The sequence below is a fragment of the Typopeltis vanoorti genome, chromosome 8 (genome assembly GCF_054136105.1).
Source record: "Typopeltis vanoorti isolate ZY-2024b chromosome 8, IOZ_Tvanoo_1.0, whole genome shotgun sequence".
Classification (NCBI taxonomy): Eukaryota; Metazoa; Arthropoda; class Arachnida; order Uropygi; family Thelyphonidae; genus Typopeltis; species Typopeltis vanoorti.
In genome coordinates this window covers 44,235,376-44,259,835 of record NC_143556.1, presented here as the reverse complement: position 1 = coordinate 44,259,835, position 24,460 = coordinate 44,235,376, and the positions used below count along the sequence as shown (strand labels likewise).

At 34.5% G+C, this 24,460-nt stretch overlaps 1 protein-coding gene across 6 annotated transcripts in view; it reads right to left on the bottom strand.

Moving 5' to 3' along the window:
- LOC150103958 (F-box only protein 38-like) overlaps positions 1-24,460 on the bottom strand; it is a 251,812-nt gene that overhangs the window by 45,103 nt on the left and 182,249 nt on the right. For 4 of the 6 annotated variants that reach the window (XM_090397198.1, XM_090397196.1, XM_090397197.1 and 1 more), the window contains 2 exons: positions 20,882-21,048; positions 17,905-18,071 (listed from right to left, as the gene is read on the bottom strand). In XM_090397198.1, the coding sequence (XP_090253324.1) occupies positions 17,905-18,071; positions 20,882-21,048 (334 nt within the window). Of the gene's footprint in view, positions 1-17,904; positions 18,072-20,881; positions 21,065-24,460 lie in introns of those variants that run through there. The other 2 variants (XM_090397200.1, XM_090397201.1) reach the window with 2 other exon arrangements.

The window sequence follows — 24,460 nt, the reverse complement described above, 5'->3', positions numbered from 1 at the left end:
TTGATCCTCTAAATAGTACTGCCTCCTTAAAACTATCAAAAACTTACAAATTAGCAAAAAGAAAATACCATAGAGGAAAAACCTGACGTGATAGAGAAAAATGGGCTTGATATTTGAAATCGGCGCACCCAAAATAGTAAAAACCAAGTGTCAGATCATAATCAGCAGGAAAAAAATTTTTTTTTTGTTGGCCAGTGTAATTGTAGCATGATAAACTAAATGCAAGTATGTCTATCCCACTAAGCTCAGAGAATATTGACTTTCTAACTTTTTTGGAGATTAATGACTCAGAATTTTTTAGCACTATTAATCCGCAACAGGTTTTTCCCCAGTTTTCCGGAGAAGAATCTGACGACGTATTAGCATTCTTGGAATATATCGAGGAATTAAGAAGAATTAGTCGATGGAGTGAATTCCAACTGCTTATTCTGCTATGCAGCAAGCTAGTTGGCAGGGCTAAAACCTACTCTTACTCCTCACCAGTTCTAAAAGAAACCCAAAATTATAACACTTTTAAAGATGCTCTAATATCTCGATTCTCAGGGGTGAGAAGTGTTGGACCCAATTTGTGGAAGCTTCAGAAGATAGTACAGAGAGACAAGGAAAGTGTAACGGATTATTGTAATCGTATGTTGGCCCTTGCCAACACACTAAGTGTCTCTAGCACTGACCAACACTATCTCAATTGGGCAGTCTTCCAACATTTTAGAACAGGTTTAAGAATAGAGTTAAGAGAAAGTACATTCGGAAAGGAGATATCAAACTTAGATGAGTTATAAAGCAGTGAGAGAGAGAGAGAGAGAGAGAGAGAGAGAGAGAAAGAGAGAACAGCTACTTGACAATATATGTCCCACAGCCACAGTAGGATCCGTTAACATGATAAGAGAGAAGAGAAAGATAACATCAAAGGTCAGATCTTAAGGGAGAACATCTAGAAAAGGGGGAAAAACAGAGAGTAGGGAGAAACAAGGATGAGGGCAGAACCTAGACAGTTTGCCAATTATCCACTGACACTCCTAGTCTTAGTGAAGTTCGCTCGCTCATTAAACAGGAAGTGGAAATATTACAAAGGCCTGTCTTGGATCGCCTAGATACTGTAATTAATAAGTTGGCAACAGCCTCTAAAACAAATCAGGAGAACTCTTCCTTTCAGGAAGAAAGGACAACTGAATTAATTCACAGGGAATTTGAGAAACTGCAAAGACCGATGCTTGAGAAATTAGATTTAGTTATGCAGAAACTAACGGAATTATCAACCAATGGCCATAGTAACTCTCCTTTGTCATCAGACGGAGACACGGCAAGAGAAAATTACAGACAACCCCCAAGTGCTTTAGCTGTGATAAAGTAGGACATCTAGCTCGAGATTGTTTTAGCAGGCAAAGATTCGCTAAGGCAAAATTTTATACAGAGGCTAAAACTCTTCTTTGCACTAAACAAACATGGGGGGAGTAAATAAAAATCAAAGCCAAGATATTCACGGGTATTACAGTGAAAGGTGTAATCTGCGGCAGAAGGGTCAGCGCTTTGATTGATACAGGTTCACAAGCTTCAATCATATCAGATACGTGTTTTAGGGAACTAGATTCCTATGTAAAAGGAAAAGTCAAACATCTGAAAGATCCGATTAAGCTACTAGAAATATCTGATTTGGTTACTCACACAATTAAATTAGTTAGGTTGAGAATTGGGCTGCCCCAACATAGTTGAATGTCTGGCATAATTTCATAGTCCTTTCGAAGAATTCCCTCTCTAATTTAGAAATAATTCTAGGGGATGACTTCCTAACAAAATTCAACTTCATGTGCAACTAATCTAGGAAGAAAGTCCATTTTCAAAGAAAAGGGGGGAGTAATAAGGAGCAAAACCAAGTTAAAGATAAAGAAGGAACCCACACGCACCACGAATACCAAGGAAGTAATTATTGTAAACCAATTGAGGGAGACACCAATCTCTGCATTCTAAATGATCCTGAGCACGAGACAGTCCCAGTAATAAAGGACACTACGGATGCTAAGACCACTGAGCAGGGAGAAAGAACACAGAAAGATTTAAAAAGTATCAACCAGTCTGAAGCAGGGAATGTTGCGAGTGTAACAAGTATGAACTTAGTTCACCTTGAGAGGAAGGGGAAGAAAATCAGGGGAAGATTAAAGAAAAAAATTCAGTTTACTTATGTTCAAACGCAAATTCTCATGCTGTATACATAATTTAGAGTGGTGCAGTCGAAAAACAAATAAATTTTTCTAAATTACAGTGTGGGTGATGGTAACCTGTTATAGTGGACAGAACTAAAACCAAGGGTCTTTCGCTAACAGAGTGAACATAGGTAAGAATAGAAAGGATTAATTGCAGGGCCTAAAATAAGCAGATTATTGCTAAGTTGAATAAGGTATTAAGTGCGTGCATATGTGAGAAATTAATAGAACTTAAGGGAAATTTTAGTGGACAAAGAAATAAAGCAAATTTCAGAAAGATAGAATATAAATTAAAGTAAAAACAATATTTTACAATGCCACAGCTGACCTTATTATTTTACAGCCTGACCTCTGGTGGGGGGGAAAAAACCTTACTACATCAAAAGTAAGGTTTTTAAAGCTAGAGTCCTATTATTATTATTATTATCCATTAGGTTACAAAATTAAATTAAGATGGAGAGCAACATGTTTACAAAAGGAAAAAATTTAATAAATAATAAATAAAAAAATTATTACTTATATAAGTACGCATATAAATTACAGCCAACTGGTATGGACAGTGCTAATAAAAGCTGAAAAAGTGCTTAAAGTCCTAAAGTCAGGGTATGCTGGAAACTAAGTGGGTTGAATGTGTACCATCCAAATTCTTGGGATTTTTATGCCACCATTATTGTTAAGATTGGGGTAGTTAATCAAAATTTCACAGGTTTCTTTAAATTTTCATTCATACCAGGTTTTTGTATGATGTATTGAGCAAAGTACTTTTACAATCAATTTGGTGTAGGGTGTTAAGAGCATGATCTGAGAGGCCTGCTTCATCAAAATTGTTAAATTTAACGTGCCGTTTGTGCTTTTTTTATTTTATTTTATTTTTTTTTATGGTTAGGGATTGTACTTCCTGTTTCCCCAATATAAGGTAATTATAGGTGCAATAGATGCAATAAACTCTAGGATGTGCCAATGGGGGGGGGGGGGAAGGATCCTTAGAGGAGTTGAATATGTATTTTAAATTTAAAGGTGATTTAAAAGTGGAATTAAGCTGTAATGGTGTAGGATTCTATTAATTTTATCTGATAACCCTTTAATGCATGGGATAGCAATGGTTTTACTGTAATCTATATTATTTTTTGATGAAGTTTTAGGAAGAATTTTATTAGTATTTTTGCTATAGCCATTATTTATAAATGTATTGCTAATACTTAAATATAAAGAGCCAATAGGCTTCGTTTCGGCGATATAAACATTATTTGAATTAAGGGGATATTAAATCCCACATTGTTTTAAAACTGAATAAGAAACTCAAAGATTGGAATCAGAGAGTTTCATGCCGAATACAGTAAACTATAAAGTATCGGCGAATATTTGCGTGAGCTAATGCAAGTAGTCCTAGTACATAGTACAATCTCGGGCAACTCGTTGCAAAGGTGGGTAAAGTTCTGATCGCTATTTTTGGTATTTTCCATAACGTAAAAACACATTTCCTAGGAAATGTATGCTGTTATTACATTAGTAGGAGGTCACTACCCAGACCGGTTTCAGCCTTTTTTGAGGCTTCATCAGTGAGTAGCTAGACCAAATAGATACCAAAGGGTATAGCGAAAAGAACTTATATACTCTGCTATACGAGTTGTCAAAAAGGTGCAACCATAAGTTACTTAAATATAAAGAGCCAATAGGCTTCATTTCGGCGATATAAACATTATTTAAATTAAGGGGATATTAAATCCCACATTGTTTTAAAACCGAATAAGAAACTCAAAGATTGGAATCAGAGAGTTTCATGGTGAATATAGTAAACTATAAAGTATCGGCGAATACTAGCGTGAGCTAATGCAAGTAGTCCTAGTACATAGTACAATCTCGGGCAACTCTTTAAGTATAAAGAGCCTATTGGCTCTTTATATTTAAGTAACTTAATGGTTGCACCTTTTTGACAACTCGTACAGCAGAGTATATAAGTTCTTTTCGCTATACCCTTTGGTATCTATTTGGTCTAGCTACTCACTGATGAAGCCTCAAAAAAGGCTGAAACTGGTCTGGGTAGTGACCTCCTACCATAATGTAATAACAGCATAAATTTCCTAGGAAATGTGTTTTTACATTATGGAAAATACCAAAAATAGGGATCAGAACTTTACCCACCTTTGCAACGAGTTGCCCAAGATTGTACTATGTACTAGGACTACTTGCATTAGCTCACGCTAGTATTCGCCGATACTTTATGGTTTACTATATTCGGCACGAAACTCTTCGATTCCAATCTTTGAGTTTCTTATTCGGTTTTAAAACAATGTGGGATTTAATATCCCCTTAATTTAAATAGTATTGCTAATAATTTTTAATTCTAGTCTAAGAGCTTCTTCATTAGAGCAAACTGTTATAGCTCTGTTTTTGAGGGTGTTAATGACTCCAAATTTTTTGCAAACGGTGGTAATATGAGTGAGCATGTATATATTGGCCGGTATGCGTAGGTTTGTGGTAAACAGTGAAGGATAGACAACCTGAAGGAAGACGTGTGACTAGTGTATCCAGGAAAGGATGCGAATTCTGATTTTCAATTTCAATAGTAAATTGTATGCAATCACGTTATTTGTTCAGGTGGCTAAGGAATGTATTTAAAATTTGGCGACCTTGTGGCCAAATAACGAAAACATTGTCAACGTATCTAAGCCAAACTGTAGGTTTTAGAGTAAAGGAATCAAGAACACATTGCTCAAAAGCTTGCATATAAAAGTTAGCAATTGGGGGAAATAGAGGTGAGCCGATGGGAATACCTTCTTTTTGTAGTTAAAATTTATTTTGCCACACAAAGTAACCGGAACATAGTACGTGGACAAAGAGAGCCATAATGCTGGGCAGAAATTTGTTCTGTAGGAGAGGAATTGTGTTCCAGTTACTTCGTATTGCTCTCCAGCCTAATTTAATTTTGTAACCTAATGGATAATAATAATAATAATAATAGGACTATAGCTTTGATGCAGTAAGGTTTTTTATTTTTTCCCATCAGAGATCAAGCCAATAGTTGTAATGGTTGGTCAGTAACTTTACCATGCCATGTAGATTGTAGTACAGCTTGTTTCTTTGTATATATGTATATACTCCAGACGAAGACTTTAATGTGCAGGTTGAAATGTCGAATTCATCACTAAAAAACGCACGTACTAACCACGGTGATAAGTTTTAATATGTAAATATTTCATCCCAAGTATCTTGGGACATCCTCAGTACAGTAATTCAAACAATACTAGGAATAACATACAGTTAGGGTGCATGATTACAATGGAATCCCAATATGCATGCAGTAGCGTGTTATAGAATTAAATTAAAATATAACTGAAAAAAAATAAAATAAAAATAACATACATAAAGAGATTATTTTACACAATTTTGTATGACAATTTCCCATACTTTAGGAATAGCAAGAACATCATTACAGTTTAAATTTGGTCTGTGTAGTAGGGCTTCAGCACTTTCTTTATATAAACGTTCATGTTTATATAAAGATCTATGTAAAAGTTTTGTCTTTTCCCAATGGATCCAATGGTTTGGATTTTCAACTCCGTGTTGAGCAAGGCCAGATTTCTGCAGTTTGAAAAGACAAATGTGGTGCTGATGTTCAAAATGCGTTTCTGAACAGATCTACCTGTCTGTCCATAGTAAGACAACTTGCAGGAGCATGGGCCCTCATACATGCCAGGTAACATCAGAGGTGAGAGTTTGTCTTCAGGAGAAGGTAACAAGTTATAGATCTGGTTGATGGGTTTGTAGGTAGTGGCAAGATTGTATTTCTTCATAATTTTTGAAAGATGGTCAGAGATGCCTTTGACATAAGATATGGGAATCCTATGGGCTTCTTCTTGTCTAGGTTGATGTGTGGGGAAGTTATTTGATGATTTTTTGAGTTGTTTTAAGATTGTATCCATTTAGTATTACTGTATTTTTGATTATTTCTAATTCTTGGTTTAGAGATTCTTCAGAGGAGCAGAATCTGTGTGTTCTGGTAACTAATGATTTAATGATGCCAAATTTTTTAGATGGATGATGAGCGGAAGAATTATGAATGTAGTGATCTGAAAATGTAGGCTTGCGATAAACAGACATGGCGATGGAACCATCTTCTTTTCTTTGAATGTGTAAATCCAGAAAGGAGATACTCCTGTGAAGATTCTTTTTCTAGCGTAAAGTTGATACGAGGGTGAAGGAGGTTTATTTTATCTAGAAACATGCGTAAACAGACACATTCAAAGAAAAGAAGACGGTTCCATCGCCACGTCTGTTTATCGCAAGCCTACATTTTCAGATCACTACATTCATAATTCTTCCGCTCATCATCCATCTAAAAAATTGGGCATCATTAAATCATTAGTTACCAGAGCACACAGATTCTGCTCCTCTGAAGAATCTCTAAACCAAGAATTAGAAATAATCAAAAATACAGCCATACTAAATGGATACAATCTTAAAACAACTCAAAAAAATCATCACTCACTTCCCCACACATCAACCTAGACAAGAAGAAGCCCATAGGATTCCCATATGTCAAAGGAACGTCTTTCAAAAATTATGAAGAAATACAATCTTGCCACTACCTACAAATTCATCAACCAGATCTATAACTTGCTACCCTCTCCTAAAGACAAACTCTCACCTCTGATGTTACCTGGCATGTATGAGGTCCCATGCTCCTTCAAGTCGTCTTACTATGGATAGACAGGTAGATCTGTTCAGAAATGCATTTCGAAACATCAGGACCACATTTGTATTTTCAAACTGCAGAAATCTGGCCTTGCTCAACACGGAGTTGAAAACCCAAACCATTGGATCCATTGGGAAAAGACAAAACTTTTACATAGATCTTTATATAAACATGAATGTTTATATAAAGAAAGTGCTGAAGCCCTACTACACAGACCAAATTTAAACTGTAATGATGGTCTTGCTATTCCTAAAGTATGGGAAATTGTCATACAAAATTGTGTAAAATGATCTCTTTATATATCTTTTTTTTTTTTTTAAGTTATATTTTAATTTAATTCTATAACATGCTACTGCATGCATATTGGGATTCTATTGTAATCATGCGCCCTAACTGTATGTTATTCCTAGTATTGTTTGAATTACTGTACTGACGATGTCCCAAGATACTACTTGGGATGAAATATTTACGTATTAAAACTTATCACTGTGGTTAGTCGTGTGTTTTTTAGTGATGAATTCACCACAGGTTTCATTGTATAGAAATGTCGAATGTCTATTTTGGTTTAAATTAAACTAAAGTTTTACTCTAACACGGTAGTTGTTTCCATAATTTGTATAATGGATATGAGATGTATCCTTTAATTCCTCTGCTGTTCCTCTATATAACATGACAGACAGGCTGCCATAGTAGTTTTTTTTTTGGATTTGGGCAGCCTGTTTGGCTAAGTAGTTGACTTATATGTTTCCAACCACCAGGACATACATTCAAATCCCACTGTGGGTACTGATGATTTGTAAATGTCTTCAGGTGGCAGGTGAATTTTATTAGTCTGTATGAGACAATCTCCATGTTATTAGAGGCCTGAATGACTTGTTCTCACAAAAATGTTTTGCTCCTATTGCTGTTGAAAGTTTTTAACCTTGGTTCTATTATACATTAAAGATACCAAGAAATTATGTATTTGGTTTTAATCCTTTACCCAAGGAAACAAAACATCGTTTTGGATTAAAACCAAGTATATAATTTCTAGATCCTATTGCTGTTTTCCCAATTCTCTCCTCATTTACAATTCCAAATCTCCAGAAAAAATGAATTTCACTTCTTGGGATAACATAATTAATTTCGAGTCTCTCTTTCTCTCTTAACACAAAAAATAATCAGTAGGCTTTTTCACACTACAAACATCAAAAAGTAGGTTTTCTTACAGGCATTACTTTATTTCCAAGTGACTGCACAAGTCAAGTTGGATCAAAACAGTGAATGCCATGTATTTTATGGTATACCATTTTATGATATATTTGATTACAGACTGGTTAATTATTTGATTACTGACTGAAAGATTATTAATTAATTAATTTTTTTTATGAAGTGCACCAGCAGCAATTGTTGAGCCATGTCTTCACTGCAGGCTGCTTAATTAATGATAGCCTTTGGTCAGCTATCTCTGATCAGCTACAAGTGGGGATTGAACTGTCCCCTCAGTCTCCAAAAGTTAGTCTATTAACCTTCCTACCGGCTAGGACGTCTATAGACGTCCAACTAAATCTGGATAAGATTCAGCCCACCTGTTTAAAGAACCTGGATAAGAAGTGCAATTTGACTGTCATGTCCATTAGAAGGTGTGATAAACCCTCACGCTGAAGAGAAAGGTTAATCGGATTATCTCCCGTTCGTAGCTGCCTCTCAGTTGCCTATAACAAGAAACGGACTTTCTTGTTCCATGCTGGTGAACTGGATTTTAGTTATATAAGATAGACTAAAAATAGAGAAATTATTTATATTTTTGTTTTCTCTTTTTATTGTACAATACAATTTTAATTTCTGGACAAAATAAAGGTCTTGCATAATTTCTTCACTTAACCAATTTAATTTTTTATTTTTTTGCGCTAATTTTTTTCTAATCGCTACTAGACAAAAGATTTTTCTTTGTTCTCGAAGAAATTAATTCACGATAATTATTTGGAATATTCTTTTAAAAAAAGAAAAGAAAACCGGCTGCCTACGTTCCAGGTTATATTAATTTTATTTTTGTACAAAACCATCGAAATCGAATAATACTTAACAGATTTCCTTTAGGACACGCTTGAGCAACTTTGCTTTATAGAGAATAACATGAAATTCTTTAATCATATTACTAAATTTTTTCTTCATGTTGTATAGTAATCTGTACTTTCACTTTCTTGGTTTCCTTGTATAATTGGTCATTACAAAATGAAATTAAGAGTTATGATTTAAATTTATATTTTCTGCATAATTCAGATATTTTATTCTCCAATTTTTAAAGTAAGCGATACATTTGCTTATTTTTATCATTCAAAATATGTATATCAAATGTGAAATTTCATTTCCATATTTTTACAATAGAATTGAACTTTATTTCGCCTCTGATAGTTTACCCCCCCCCCCCCGTTGCATTACTATCACACACCCGAAAACTGTTATGAAACATAGGTACAGTTTTTATTTAATTCGTTATTTTTCTCTAGTAATTGTTCCACATAACTTTAATTTTTCGATACTGAAACTATGTGGTGATTATTATAAATTAGCAAATTATAAATCAGACAATATATATATTTCCTGATTATTATAAATCAGGAAATTATGTGATATTCGGATATAGGTGAAATTAATATTTAAAATCACTGTCATCCTTCAAATGCAATATCAGAATAAAGAAAGTGAAAAACCCGAAGTTTCGAAATACATTTCGAAAGCCCGCTCTCGAAATGTATTGGTCTACAGACTAGATTCTGAACACGCCAATGTCTCGTGATGTTATGACTGAAAAACAATTCAGTCTCATCATGAAGTATTTGCATTTTCAGAATAATGAGGAATACGATCAGGAAACACATCCTTGCCCTGTCCTCAACAAAATTTATGATTTTCTGATGAAAATCCGTCAAAAATGTAGATCACTCTACATTCCTGAGAGAGACTTGAGTATCGATGAAAGCCTTATGCCATTCAAAGGTGGACTGAAATGTAAGCAGTATATTCCCAAAAAGAAAGCGAAGTATGGAGTAAAATTTTGTATTCTTTGCGAATCAGAAAGTGGATATCTTTGGGATTTCAAACCTTATACGGGAAAGCAAACTGTAATCGAGCACGATAAATATTCGGATCTCCCCTTGTCGATGCGTGCAGTAATGCAGTTACTAGACCCTTTACTGGGGAAAGGTTACTGCATTATAATGGATAATTACTATATATGTGTCCTGAACTCGCTGATTTGCTTTTACAGCATCTTACAGATAGTTATGGTACTGTAAATGCAAAAAGGCGAGATATGCCTCCAGATCTGTCTTCAGGAAAGCTATCGAAGGGGGAAATCCGAACTTATCAGCGAGGGAAAGTCTTTGCACTACGTTGGAAAGACAAAAAAGATGTTTTTCTGCTATCTTCCCTGCACAATCCATCAGCGGAATCCATGGAGAAGCATGGTTTGAAGAAAGAAAACCCATTGCTGTGTGTGCATACAACGACACTATGGGTTGAATCGACAGGTGCGATCAGCAGCTATCATTCTACTCTGTAATGAGGAAACAGCATAAAAAATATTACAAAAAAGTGTTTGGACATGTTATTTGAATTTTGAAGTGTTTGGATTTTGTTATTTGGAACAGTTTCCTCCTGTACAAGAAAAAATGTTTGTCTACCATAACATATCTAGAATACAGAATAGAAATTGCAAAAGCATTGCTGCATGCACATGCACCTTCTTCAGCAAGCAGAAAAACAGGAAATCCTGCCAGACATCTGAGGTTGAACGCTGCTAACTCCAACCATTATCCCGAAAATCTACCACCAACGGCTAATAAAAAAAAACCTCCACGCAAATATTATGTATGTAATAAAAAAATATCAGAAAGGAAAGAAAAATCTGGTGCCCTGAGTGTAAAACTGCTTTGTGTGTTTACCCTTGCTTCAAGGTGTTCCACGCTGTTCAAGAATTTTAAATTCTGAACAGTATGAAATAAAAATTGTTTGTTTTCAAGGCCATCAAAACAGTCCTTTTCAGGACTACAAATATTGATAGAGGGATACCTGAATGCACTGTTTCTTTTTATCTTGAAGGCTAATTTTTAAGTTCTTTTTATGACACAGAGAAACTGGAAGGAGTATTCTAGGTAAAGTATTTCATCAAAACAATAAAAAATAATGAAATAAAATCTACCCTATATATATATAAAATGAAAAGCTTTTTTATTGTCATGTTTATCGAAACGTTTTGAAACTCAGGGGCTACCCTGAATGTCGAGTCTTCAAAATTCAAGTCATCAGAATTCAGGGGCTGAACCCCCTTTCGAGTTATCACAATTGAAGGAGAACTGGTCTACCATACCGGAACACGGGGGGTTGGGCATAGCCCCCCTAGTTAATAAATGAAATATATAAATAATAATGGGAACATTTTCACCTTGCGAACACTTAACATTGATGTGATATGGGTTCCAAATTTCTTGTTTCGGAGATATATATATATATATATATATATATTACAAAGTTTTGTAATAAAAATTTCTGCTACAATGAAGTTTGGCAAAATCAACAATATTATTACCACCTTATTTCTGTTTCTCGTGTGGGAGAAAAACGGTAAAATGTCACTCTTATATTTTATGAGAATAAAATACACCAAATTCACTATCACTAAATAGATTCATTGCAAAAGCTGATCAGTGGGCATTTCAGGATTGATTTTTTTTTCGCATATGTGAAATTGGTTTCAATTTTTGGGAAGAGACACAATAAATCATTTTAGAGGCAAGAAAGGTCAAATAACTCAGGACAGTAAATGAAATTCTAAGCAACACAATAGACGTAAAGACAGGGGGAGGGGACACAAAGGTCACTCAGCAACAGTTAATCCACTAATGCTATAGAATAGCCGTAATGAGATTAACGGCGGAGGAAGGTAATGGCATGATAAAAGGTAGAATGCCGAAGAAGTTTTGATCCATGAAAAAAGCTAGGGAGTGTTGAATATTTCATCCACACCGGCCGATTGGGAGGTTAAAAAAAATCAGCATTAGCTGATTTTTTTTTTTTGACCCATATAAGGTTGCAAACTCATAATACATTTGAGTAAAAATAGATCAGAAATGATACTTTATGTCATTTAATATTAATTAATTACCTTGATTATTCCGGACTCATGATCTATCAGGAATTCTCCAACTAACTAGGTTGCAAACCTTTGGGGTTTCTTATGTCTATATAGTTATGTCTACTCACGGTAAACCGTGAGTAGACATAACTATACAAATAAATAACGGAAAAACTCACGTAGAAATATTATTTAATAGTATAATTTTCGCCTGTGTGTCACAGGCATCTTCAGTACAATTAGGCACAAAAATTAAACACTAACTGACAATTCCAAAAAGCGCCACCTAAGTAGCTGGTGTAAGATAACTAAAAAGGTCAATAACTTTCCTAAAAAAAAAAAAAAAAAAAAAAAAAAAAAAAAAAAAAAATTTAATACAATAAAAAGTTAGGAAAGATTAGCTAATTTGTAAAGTACTATCTCCCATAAAGGGGAATAGACGTAAGCCGTCGGATCTGTTTAAGTTAGGAGAATGAAGTAGAGTTTCACATGCTTCTTTATAAAGGCATTCCATGAGAAACTGACTTTTGTGAAGAACTCTTGTCTTTCTCCAATGAACTCTGTGTCTAGTGAAGATGGCATGTTCTGCAAGTCCAGACTTTTCAGGTTTAAAGTATTCAATACAAGATTGGTGTTCTTCTAGCCGAATGGAGGCAGATCTTCTCCAAAGGACAAGCTTCCACATCTTAATCATCCAGGTGTCTACCAGATTCCGTGCTCTTGTGGATTATGTTATTTCGGACAAACGGGAAGATCTGCCTCCATTCGGCTAGAAGAACACCAATCTTATATTGAATACTTTAAACCTAAAAAGTCTGGACTTGCAGAACATGCCATCTTCACTAGACACAGAGTTCATTGGAGAAAGACAAGAGTTCTTCACAAAAGTCAGTTTCTCATGGAACGCCTTTATAAAGAAGCATGGGAAACTCTACTTCATTCTCCTAACTTAAACAGATCCGACGGCTTACGTCTATCCCCTTTATGGGAGATAGTACTTTACAAATTAGCTAATCTTTCCTAACTTTTTATTGTATTAATTTTTTTTTTTTTTTTTTTTTTTTTTTTTTTTTAGGAAAGTTATTGACCTTTTTAGTTATCTTACACCAGCTACTTAGGTGGCGCTTTTTGGAATTGTCAGTTAGTGTTTAATTTTTGTGCCTAATTGTACTGAAGATGCCTGTGACACACAGGCGAAAATTATACTATTAAATAATATTTCTACGTGAGTTTTTCCGTTATTTATTTGTATAGTAAAAGCTAAGGATGAATACTATTTCTGAAGATTACAACTGCAAATTCAGACTAATCAGATTGCTGCAAATTGTATAACTGACGATTTTGAATAGAAAGTGGGTACATGAAGTAGCACTCAACATGATAAAGACAAAAAGCTAACTAAGCAAATTGTGTTTGAAGGAAGCTCTTTTTGTGAAGGAATAAAGTTGCAAACTGGAATATCTTGTAATATCTTAAAGACATCAGCATTTCTCAACCTTTCTAAGCCCAAGGACCAGTAAAATGCCTAAAACAATTCTACGGACCACTAAGTTATGTAATTTTTTTTAAAAACCTATGTGGGGATTACCAACATTTGGGAAAAACTGTGCCATTTATAACATAATAACTCTAAAAGCATGTTTTGAATACATATGGAAACAAAATTAATTAAATTGGAAGTAAATGATTAAATGTGTATCATCATTGAACAAAGTTTTAATTTTTATTAAACAAATAAATAATATGATATAATTATATTACTTCTTACTTTTAATGAGATCATTGAGCTTTTCGGTCCTTGCAGAGTTGCTGGATATCTGGCTCAATATTGGTCAATTTCAGTCGAAGATCAACACACACACACTAAGACGATTTCTGGATTTTGTTTTTATTTGAAGGAGCGATGAAAATCCTTTCACTCAAATATGGGTTGTAGAAAAGTGCATACCGATTTTCAATGCTTCTTCAGATAATTCGGGAAATTTGCTTCTCACTGAAGGTGAGATCTAGAATCGAGCCAAACCAAGATCACGAAATTGCATTTTAAGGCCCACTCTCACTTGAAAGCTCAATTAACTGTTATTTCTTCGATAATGGAGGGTCGTTCTCATAAGCCTGAAATAGATTGCTAACCCACAGAAATTTCTTATAAAAGTTATTCAGAAAATATGTTTCAAAATTCTGTTTCAGAGTTTTGGTGTGGTCACAAATCCTTTCCAGAAACTCAGAATCAACAAAAATATCATTTTCCACTAAAAAGGATTCCAATGTTGGAAAAGGTGCAAATTGTCTGTCTTTTACAAAACTAATCGATAACACCAGTTTTTTTCTCGAATGACTTTATTTTGTCATAGGTATCAAGAACAGTTGAAGAATTTCCCTGAAGGGAGAGATTTAGTTCATTTAATTTCAAAAAAAAAAAATGTCTGAAAGATAGGATAGTATTGATAACCATTCTTCTTCAACAAGGAGTGATGCAAAACCAGAATTACGTTCATTTACAAACAGTAAAACTTCGTGCCTTAATTAAAATAACCTTGTTAGTACTTTCCCCTGGAAAGCCAGCAAATTTCAGAATGAAGCAAAAGTTGTATATATTCACTGCCCATTTCATCACAGAGTACTGAAAATAACCTGTTATTTAACAGTCGAGCTTTAATAAAATTAACTAGCTTTACAACGTTGTATAGCACAGTTTTAAATCCTGGTGGTATTCCTTTGGAGGCTAACGCTTCCATATGTATGAAACAATGTACCCAATTCATATCCGGAGCTACTTCCTTGACCTTAAAAACAACCCCACTATGCCTGCCTGTAAGGGTGCAAGCTCCATCCAAACAGAAACCCATACATTTTCACCACTGGATCCCTTTATGTAATTATTGAAAGTGTGGAATATCTTTCTCCACTTGTTTGGGATGACAAAGTTGTACAAAACAGAATATCGTCATGAATGTTGTTATCATGCGCATACCTTACATAGCATATTAACTGTGCATCATTTGTAACATCAGTAGTCTCGTCTATTTATAACTCATAATAAAGGCTCTTCTTAACTCTTTCGATGATATGGCAGTATCCATAATGATACTGCCATATCATTAATTCTGAGCTGAAAGTGTCATTTGAAACTGAGATTAACTCACGACACACTTTGTCCAAGTATCACTTAGCACTTCTGAAGATATACTGAGCCTTGATTGAAAGAGAAAAACTTCAATAATAAAAATCAATAAACAATAAGAAATTGGTTGAAATGTGGATAACACATGTTTATTTCAAATCTGACAAAACAGCAAGGGAAGGCAAAAGCATATTGTTGTTCACTTCATCCCCTCTTTTATTACTTGTCAGCAGAATGTTCATTCCATGAACATTCTGCAGCTATTGGTTAGTTTTTTTTTAAGTATCCATTTTATTTCTATAATTTTTACTTATTTATTCAATTTTAATTTGTTTTGTTTAGATAATTAAAATAGATACATTTATTTATTTAATTTAAATCTGCCTGCAGACCACCTGTCCCATCATCACAGACCACAGGTTGAGAAACACTGATCTAGATGATTTCGTGTTGGGAAGAATTATTGGAAAGCTTGAAGAAGGCTGCAGAATTACTGATATCGCCCGAGAGTTTGGAATATCAAATAGCAGTGTATCCAGGCTCTGGGCAGCATTTCAAACCAATGGAATGTGTTCCAGACGTTTACTAAAAGGTTGTCCTCATTCTAACACGGAGCATGAAGACAGATTTTTGGTTACAACAACAAATGTAAGGCAGGTCAGCTCCATTCAAGCACAGGTACATAGATATCTCGACAAACTGTGGTAAAATGTCTGCAACAAGTAGGCTTATATGTCTGAAGGCCTGTAGTCTGCATCCTTTATCCACAGATCATTGTACAGCATGTTTTCAGTGATGTTGTATCCATAAAAATTGAACAAGACACCTGTGTACATTAGTACACAGGTGTCTTATGTCTATGTACATACACAGACTTATGTCTCATAGGCTAATGTAATCTTCATAGATGAGAGTTGTTTTAGTCTTTCCTCTGATTCTAGATGACACTTGATCTAGTGTGAAAGTGGTACTGCTTACCATTGCAATAATGTTCTTGAACAGAATAGATATGGTGATGCAAGGGGAAGCATTATGCTTAATGCATGCATCAAGTTACAAGTGCTGGAAAAAGGAACTATGACTGGTGAACGATACCACAATGAATTTCTAAAATGGCATGTTTGATTGTTCCATGGTGCTGTAGGTGAAGAATTCATTTTTTATGGATGATAATGCCACACCACAACATACACGAGCAGTGAAGATACTCCTGGAGACCAAGGATATTAATTGAATCGAGTGGCCAGTACACTCCCCAGATCTCAACCCATAAAACACATTTGGGATGCAATAGGGAGATGCACTGCTACTTGAAATTCCCCTCCAGAAAACAAACAAGGCCTTATTCTTGCTCTGAAGGAGGAGTGGGCCAATTTGCCTTTTGAACTCCTGAATCACTTGGTGCTAAGCATGATACAATGTTGTGAGAGCTGCATCTCAGTTTGGGGTGGACATATTCCATACTAAAAAGGTTCACTGCATAGTTTTATGTAAGCACTGTACATAATTCCATAACTACGTCCTTAGGAAATTTGTAACTTTTGCCAAAAACAGATTGCATTTTAAAACGTACGAAATTTATAACATATATTTTGTGTAATATAATTTGTTAGTGTGCTGGCAATAAAATTTATGTCCACATTTGGTTGTAGTCATGAAAATGTTTTCATATACAGGTAAAAATTTAGTTTGTCCTTCGCTTTTGGACACCAGTGTGCTAAAAGCTTGTAGTGCCACTGTTTACAGCACCTATCTGTATATATATATTTTTTTTTTTGATTAAGCATTTGAATGCCATTTAAGGATCATTATTGTTGCATGTCACATTCCATGCTACTTTTGGCTTGATAATGGCTATTTTACCTGGTTGAAAATGTTGCATTCATTACAAATAAAGTAACTACTTGTGTATTTTCATATGTAGGCAATTTCATGTGAATTCCACCTACCTGTCAACCTATTGTATTTTGGTACCAAAGGCAGATTAGATAATATGGAAACCCTGTACTAGAGACTAAACAACAAAATTTCTCAAGCCATTTCAGGCCTTCAATAAACAGAGTGGTGGTTTCACACCAGACAATGAAATTCATCTACAATGTAATGAGAATCACAAACATTCATGCTTCTGTGGGATTCCAACCCACAGCCTGTTGGTTGGAGACTAGGTACATACACTGTCCACTTCAGCAAAACTTGGAAAACAGGAAATGTAATGTAATTAATATATAATTTATTATCCTTTTATTTTATAAAAAATAGGTTGTATAAATTAGTATAATAATGAGAACTATTAACACCTGAATAAGCTTTTATAAATAATCTAATTATTCTTAACCATAACTTCCATCATTACATTTATTAATGTAATGATGGAAGTTATGGTTATAGCAATCAATCTTGTGATTGCTATAACCATAACCATAACCGAGCTTATAGCAATCAATTTTGTGATCCTAAAACTCGATGCTCACTGAAATAGTGACTTTTCTGAGATACAGGATTAAAGGCCTAGATTCTTGGAAGTAAAACAAAAACTTCCTGTACTAGAGATTGACTAACCCAGGAACTTGCTGAAAAGAGTCCTAGAAAGAGTTCTCTAGTCAGTGACAGAATCAAACCTACAATAGTCTTTCTTCTGACAGTCTAACATTATGGTACCAGAAATACTACAGCCACACAGGAAATCTATTAATATCTTGCGAATTAAAAATAAACTAAACTTACAAAGAGCAAAATGAAAAACATACTAAGTGTAGTCAATACTTACATGGGAATTCTGCACTTTCGACTGAAAAATCGAAGCCAACTAAGCACTTTTTCTCTATAAATTCCCCTGTCATCCCGATCAGAACTATGATCGTGCAATAAGAATACATCATGATTTGGTTCAGCATTTCTTAACACAACCTTTTCCATTTCTAAAGAATCATATCTCTGTAAAAAAGGAAATAAATTTAAAATACCCTAGCACATGCTATATATATTAAAGAAAAAAAAATTATATTTTTGCTTAATTTAAAAAAAAAATGCCACTTTGAAGAGAGAAAAATGACAATGTGTTAGTCACATGTTAGGAATACAGTTAATTACTATGTAGTAAAATTTTATAATTTATGACAAAAAATAAAAATAAAATTCAGTCTAAATCAATTAAGGAATTAACCTCTTCAGAGGTTAACTCTAATTGATTAAGTGATGAAAAAAAGTAGATATTAACATGGATCTCATTTCTTATTATTGGGATGACTCGGTTTAACTGAGTGCTTTTATTAAAAAGAGATGTTTTCAAACTTCAAATGAGAAGTATTGAATTATACAATAATACATAAACTTTATTAAAGGTTGTTTAATGGCAACTTATAAAAGTATGCAACCTATCAAATCTCCATTATGATAGTAACTATCTGAAAAAGATGCATGATGCATAAACAATGAATTGCTGCTACTTGATATTATCAAATAACTCATATAACTAATACATATGGTGAGTGTCATGAATTTCAAAAAGCAACTGCTGTTCAGAAGTTCTCAGTTATTTTTTTTTACATATTCTTTAGTATATTAATATTCCTGATGAAGATGTTGGTCAATAGACAGCACAACATGCAGAAATTTATTTTTATGGTTACATTAAATCAAAATAATCCTGTTGGCAAGCCAGTGGATCAAACACTGATGAAAAAATTAAAAGATTTAATCCTTTTCCCAAGTGTAAAGAATTAAACAAGAAAATCTCTTGCAAAGATTAATTTAATTTGTAACCAAGTGAAAAAGCTTTCTGCAACTCTCTCTAATCCAGAATATGCTAATAATAAGGTGATATATGGGAAATATATGAATTTTACATTAATTCAAACCTTTATATCTCTTCTGGATCTGATGCCCATGGATTTGTCTTGACCTTGCTTGCCTCTAGCAGCTCTGGTTGGTGATGGATTTTTGCTTCTCAATCAGTAGAGCCACTGCTGAGTTTCCTGTCATGGAGTGATTCAGGTCAAGAGTGATGAGTTGAGTGGTGTTCCTTTAGGGTTGCTCAGTGAGATTTAGAGTGATCTTGTAAATCATTCAGAGTCTTTGGAGAGGTACTCCCACACTTTAACAGTACTTCAATAAAGATTGAAACCAATCTGGATGGTGGCCCTTCCCTGCATAGCATTATATGTCTCAAAGGATGTGAGCTTTGCATTATGGGATACAAAGGCAATTGATGTGAAGCCATCAGTCTCTATATACAAGTTACATACATGTAGCCTAGTTGTGAAGATACTTTGCATGTAAACTTTGTTAGTTTACATTTGGATAAAGGATTAAATAAGAATATAATTTCCTGGCAAGTTCAATTTAATTTGTAATCAAGTGAAAAAACTTTATACAGTGGTTATGTACTGCTCAATAGACAACAGAAATCCTAATTCTGACTAGCAAAGCATGACCATTTTCATTGACCTGGACAGCAGAAACCAAACCATCCACTGTCTTGCAATCCTTCATTTTTGTAGAGCAGCAGGAATCATGACCAGCATATCAATTTCTCACTGTCTCGTTAGTCATCATCTTTCAGACCACACATATACTAGAATATGGTGCAACATTATTTGGAATATTACTCCTCCAGTCCTTACATTTGCAATGTTGAAAAGTTAACCCTGGTAACATCATTGTTAATCTGCCCACATGAGGCACTGCACCCTTCACCCATCATAAGCATAAACTTTCCATGCTCCTCTATTGTTCCCCCCCCCCCACTCATTGATGTTATCTTGTCCCACGACTGCAATTTTAATATTCTGGGTTTGCAAAACTATATACCCAATTACACCATGCTGGGGTATGGTGCATTCTTATATTTAACTGTAGTAGACTAGACATGATTCATTCTGGATGATGGTGTTAATGATTTAGTGTTTTAGTGTTATGTCAGTGTAGGATGGTAAGGATTGATAGGCAAATTAATATAACCACATTTATTGTGTGCGTGTGTATTTTTTATGTGGTTCCTACCCGTGAAAGGTTATTAGTATACTATAGTGCATTTGTACTGTGCGTGGGCTAGGGATGATTTTTTCCTTCATTTCTATCAATTTTATATATTTTTGTAATTTTTTTTATTTTTTACCTAGTCCAGAAATCTTGCTCTAGATACCAAACATGGAACTTTTTCAAGCCACTTCAAGTGTCTAATAAACAGGATGGTAGTCTCACACACACTGGGTGATGAAATTCATCTCCGACCTAAAGATATTCAAAAACATCCATGCCTGCGGTGGGATTTGAACCTCAACTTGTTGGTTGGAGAGCATGTACACTAACCACTTGCCAACCAGGCAAATTATATTAATATTACAAGCATCATTTATGTTATCTTACATCAAGAAAATACTGCAATGTTATTTAAGATCAAATTAAAAAGTGATCAGTGTGTTTCCTTTTATCATTGATTTTTTGAATATAATGAGTCTTCATAAGCCAACCTATATATATATTTGAGAAAAACTGTTAGTACAGAACCCACACTAACTTCATATTCAATGCTCTGATAAATGTTGTTAAAAAAAAAACAAAAAAAACTGAAGCATGTAAAGTGATAATTTATCATTTAAACATCTTTAGTTTAAAATATATTTTCAAAGCATGTCACATTCAGGTGATAATAAATATATCTCAAAATAGTACACATAAATGATTAGATAGATTCATTTTCAATATTATATATTTTAATATTAAGAGCAGTTGTTAAAACATACCCCACTACATGGTTCTAAAAACACAAGTCGTCCACGCCTACTTGGCAAAGATAAAACCTCAGATACTAAGGAAGTAAAGTCCAACTTTGGGCACTGGCTGATGCTTAATCTGACTAAATATGGACAATGGTGCAAGAGAATTTTCTTAAGTATACGGCAAGCTTGAACTGAAATATAATAAAACTGAAATACAATATTGTCATTATAGAATCAATTATTCTTAGTTGTAGATAAACTCAAAATAATGTCCATTATTTATTTATTTTTTCAAATTTTGCAAATACTGATTATAATGTTATTACAATAATAATACAATTATTTTTAATTCCTGAGTATCAATCTTTTGTGATTCTCTCACTAGCTCATGTGTCTATCACATCCCTATGTAACTACTATTTATGAAGATCCCACATGGTTAATATCTAATAGTTCTTTGAAATTTATCTGCTGTGACTCAACTGGCTTCTGCTGACTAGCCTAACATCTACATAAATAATGAAAGATGTCATTTATCACCTGCCTCATTCACAGAATGAGTAAAGCAGAAAACAGGTCAATTCACAGGCAGAATCAACCAGGCAATTATATTACTAATTTTGAATTTACTATAGTAGTGGCGTTTGCTACAGTGAGTTGAACGTGACATTTTTATATTGTAAAAATATATTTCTATATGTTTTATGTGTTTATAGTGATGTTTATCCAAGTAAGAGAAACAAAAAAGGAAAAGCTGGCTTTTAGTTTGCATTCCACATACCAGAATAACTGATTTCACTGCAAATGACTTTAATATTACTAAATAAAAACAAGCTACTTAATTTCATCTGCATTGTTGAGATCCCAATGAGACAGCCCTGGCATCAATTTATTTATTTATTTTTGTTTTTTGAGAGCAAGCAAGATGTTTGTGACATCTTTGCTTTTGACCAGGCTTTGTCTGAAAATGTCTCTAATAAAGTAAACACATTTTGCAACTTATATATTACTTTCAATCAAAATGTGACCAAGATTATAGCAAGCTTCTTAATCAATCCTCCATCCATAGATTCAAGAGACATCATGCTTCACGGTCACTCTACTCCTCTGTGATGTGCCATGCCAGTCATCGGCATGTGGTGTGGTCCTGTTGTATGCTTTTATGGATGCTTCAACTCTTTGAGGACTAGTCACACTAGACACAATCTAGCCATCTCATGGAGGGTCTACCATTTCCTCTTTTTCCAGGAACTTTACCTTCTATTACTGTTTTCTGAGAATCGTCATTCATTCATTCAATATGTCCAAAGTATTTCAGTTTTCTTCTATTATCAGTACCCTTAAGGAGCTTTAAAGTTCTACTGATCTTTTCTTGAACCCATCCATTTGTATTACATCTTTCAGTATATGAGATCCTCAACAGCCTTCTGTAACTTAACATCTAAAAAGTGGTTATCCTTTTCCTAGCAGACTTCTTTAGGTTCCTTCCCAATATCATTAATGTAGAGATTGAATTACAGTTGACCAAAACATTGATTCTAGTGGTACACCACTGGTTACCTTAAATCTTGCAGACTCGCACCTGCCATATACCACTTTTTGATATCCCTCAGTCAGCTGTCCTGTTATCCACACTAATATTCTATAACCCAAATCCATATTCTCCAATTTATGCAACACTCTACCATGCTGTATTCTGTCATAAACCTTAGTAAAATCCAAAAGTATCATGGTGTATCCATTCCCTTTGTTTAGTTCAATGGTAACATTGTTATAGAATGTGAGCAAGTTGCTAAAACATGACCCACTCTTAGTAAACCCATGGTGCTCGTTGCAAAGTAGAGATTTACTGTTAACTCATTTCTGAATGCAAGCCCTAACCAATTTCCCCAAAATCTTCACCACCACCACTCCCGAGATACTAACTGGTCGATAGTTGGATACATCGGTCTTTGCACTGTCCTTTTGCAATGGAATTACCATACATACTTTCCATTCCTGCAGAGTCTTCCCTGTTCTGAGACTCATATTAAACAGCCTGGACAAAAGAATAGCCAGTTCAGCTAAACACTCTTTTTTAGGAAACATGCTGATATCCCATTAGCCCCTATTGCTGAATTCTTATTCAGTTTGTGCAACAGCTCTAATACCCTGTCCTCATACACCTGAGTTTCTTCATCCAGTGAAGAGGTCACAGTGAGCTCAATATCACATACACCAGGTTTGTAGCTTTTAACAAAATGGGCACCCATTAACTGAATCTCATTCTGCATCGGTAACTCTCATGCCATCTGCATTTAGAAGAGTTATTCATTCTTTTACTTGTAGCATATCGATAGAATTCTTGTGGGTTGTCTTTATCACGCAGAGCCAGTTTCTTTTCATACTCAAACTTTGCTTTCTGTACAACAATTGTGACAATTCTAGCCTGCAGCTTATAATTTTCATAATGCACATTGTCCTTATGCACACGGTATTTCTTCCACATCATCCTATTTTTATTAATCTCTTGCTTAATAAGATTACATATCCATTTGATTCCTACCATATTTATTTGAACTCTCGGGAAACACTCTGATATCGCATCATTTAAGTATTGTTTAAATGCTTCCCATGCACTGTTGATATTCTTCCCATCCATCAACCGAACTCATTCGACTAAACTCAGTATACTCCTCAGTTTTTCATAATTTCCTCCTTTGTAGTTCAGCATGTAACCTTTTCTGAATAGAACATTCATAAACTTAGTCACTTCCCAAGTGAGTACCACATGATCACTGTCACCAACCAGAGACAGAAAGTTATGTCTTTAACTGAAACGGCTTCTGACACTACAATCAAATCTAACACTCTTTGACCTTGAGTTCCTTCTGTCACATGCTGCTTGAGGCAGTTGTCTCGCAATAGCTGAATAAATGCAGTTTCATTCTTCTCATGAGATTCTACTACTACCAATCAATATTTGGATAATTAAAGTCTCCCATTATGATTACTCTTTTCGCACTCATCTTATCTATTTGGTGATGCATTTCTCCATCACTAGCAACCAATCCACCAATTCTGTAACAACACTCCACTATGTAATTGATCTTGTTAGATTCCACCTCACACCAGATTCAGATGGCTTCGAACTCCCTGCCACATGAAATACTGCTAGTAGTACTACAATCTCAACTCTAACTGGATTCAAGTCATCTGATACCATTAGCAGCACGCCCCTCCTCTCTTATCATCTCTATCCTTTCTAAAAATAGTGTACCCTTTACACTCGATACCAGTTAGTGTGTCTGATTCTGATAGCCAGGTCTCACTAACACCTACAATCTGAGGTCTCAACATATTGACTATTGACTAATATACAAGGGACATCCAGCAAGTAAGTTCTGGTGGGCTGTCAGAGAAACAAAAATATACTTACATAAAAACTTTATTGAAAATTAAAGTAGATATCTTTCACTACTTTTCTATATAATTTCTGCCATTGTTCAGGCACTTATCATAACGGGGCTCCAAGAGTTGTATACCTTCATCATAGAAGTTGTCGCCTGTGACGCAAACCACGTATTGACTGCTTCTTTGACCTCGTCATCATCTTGAAACCAT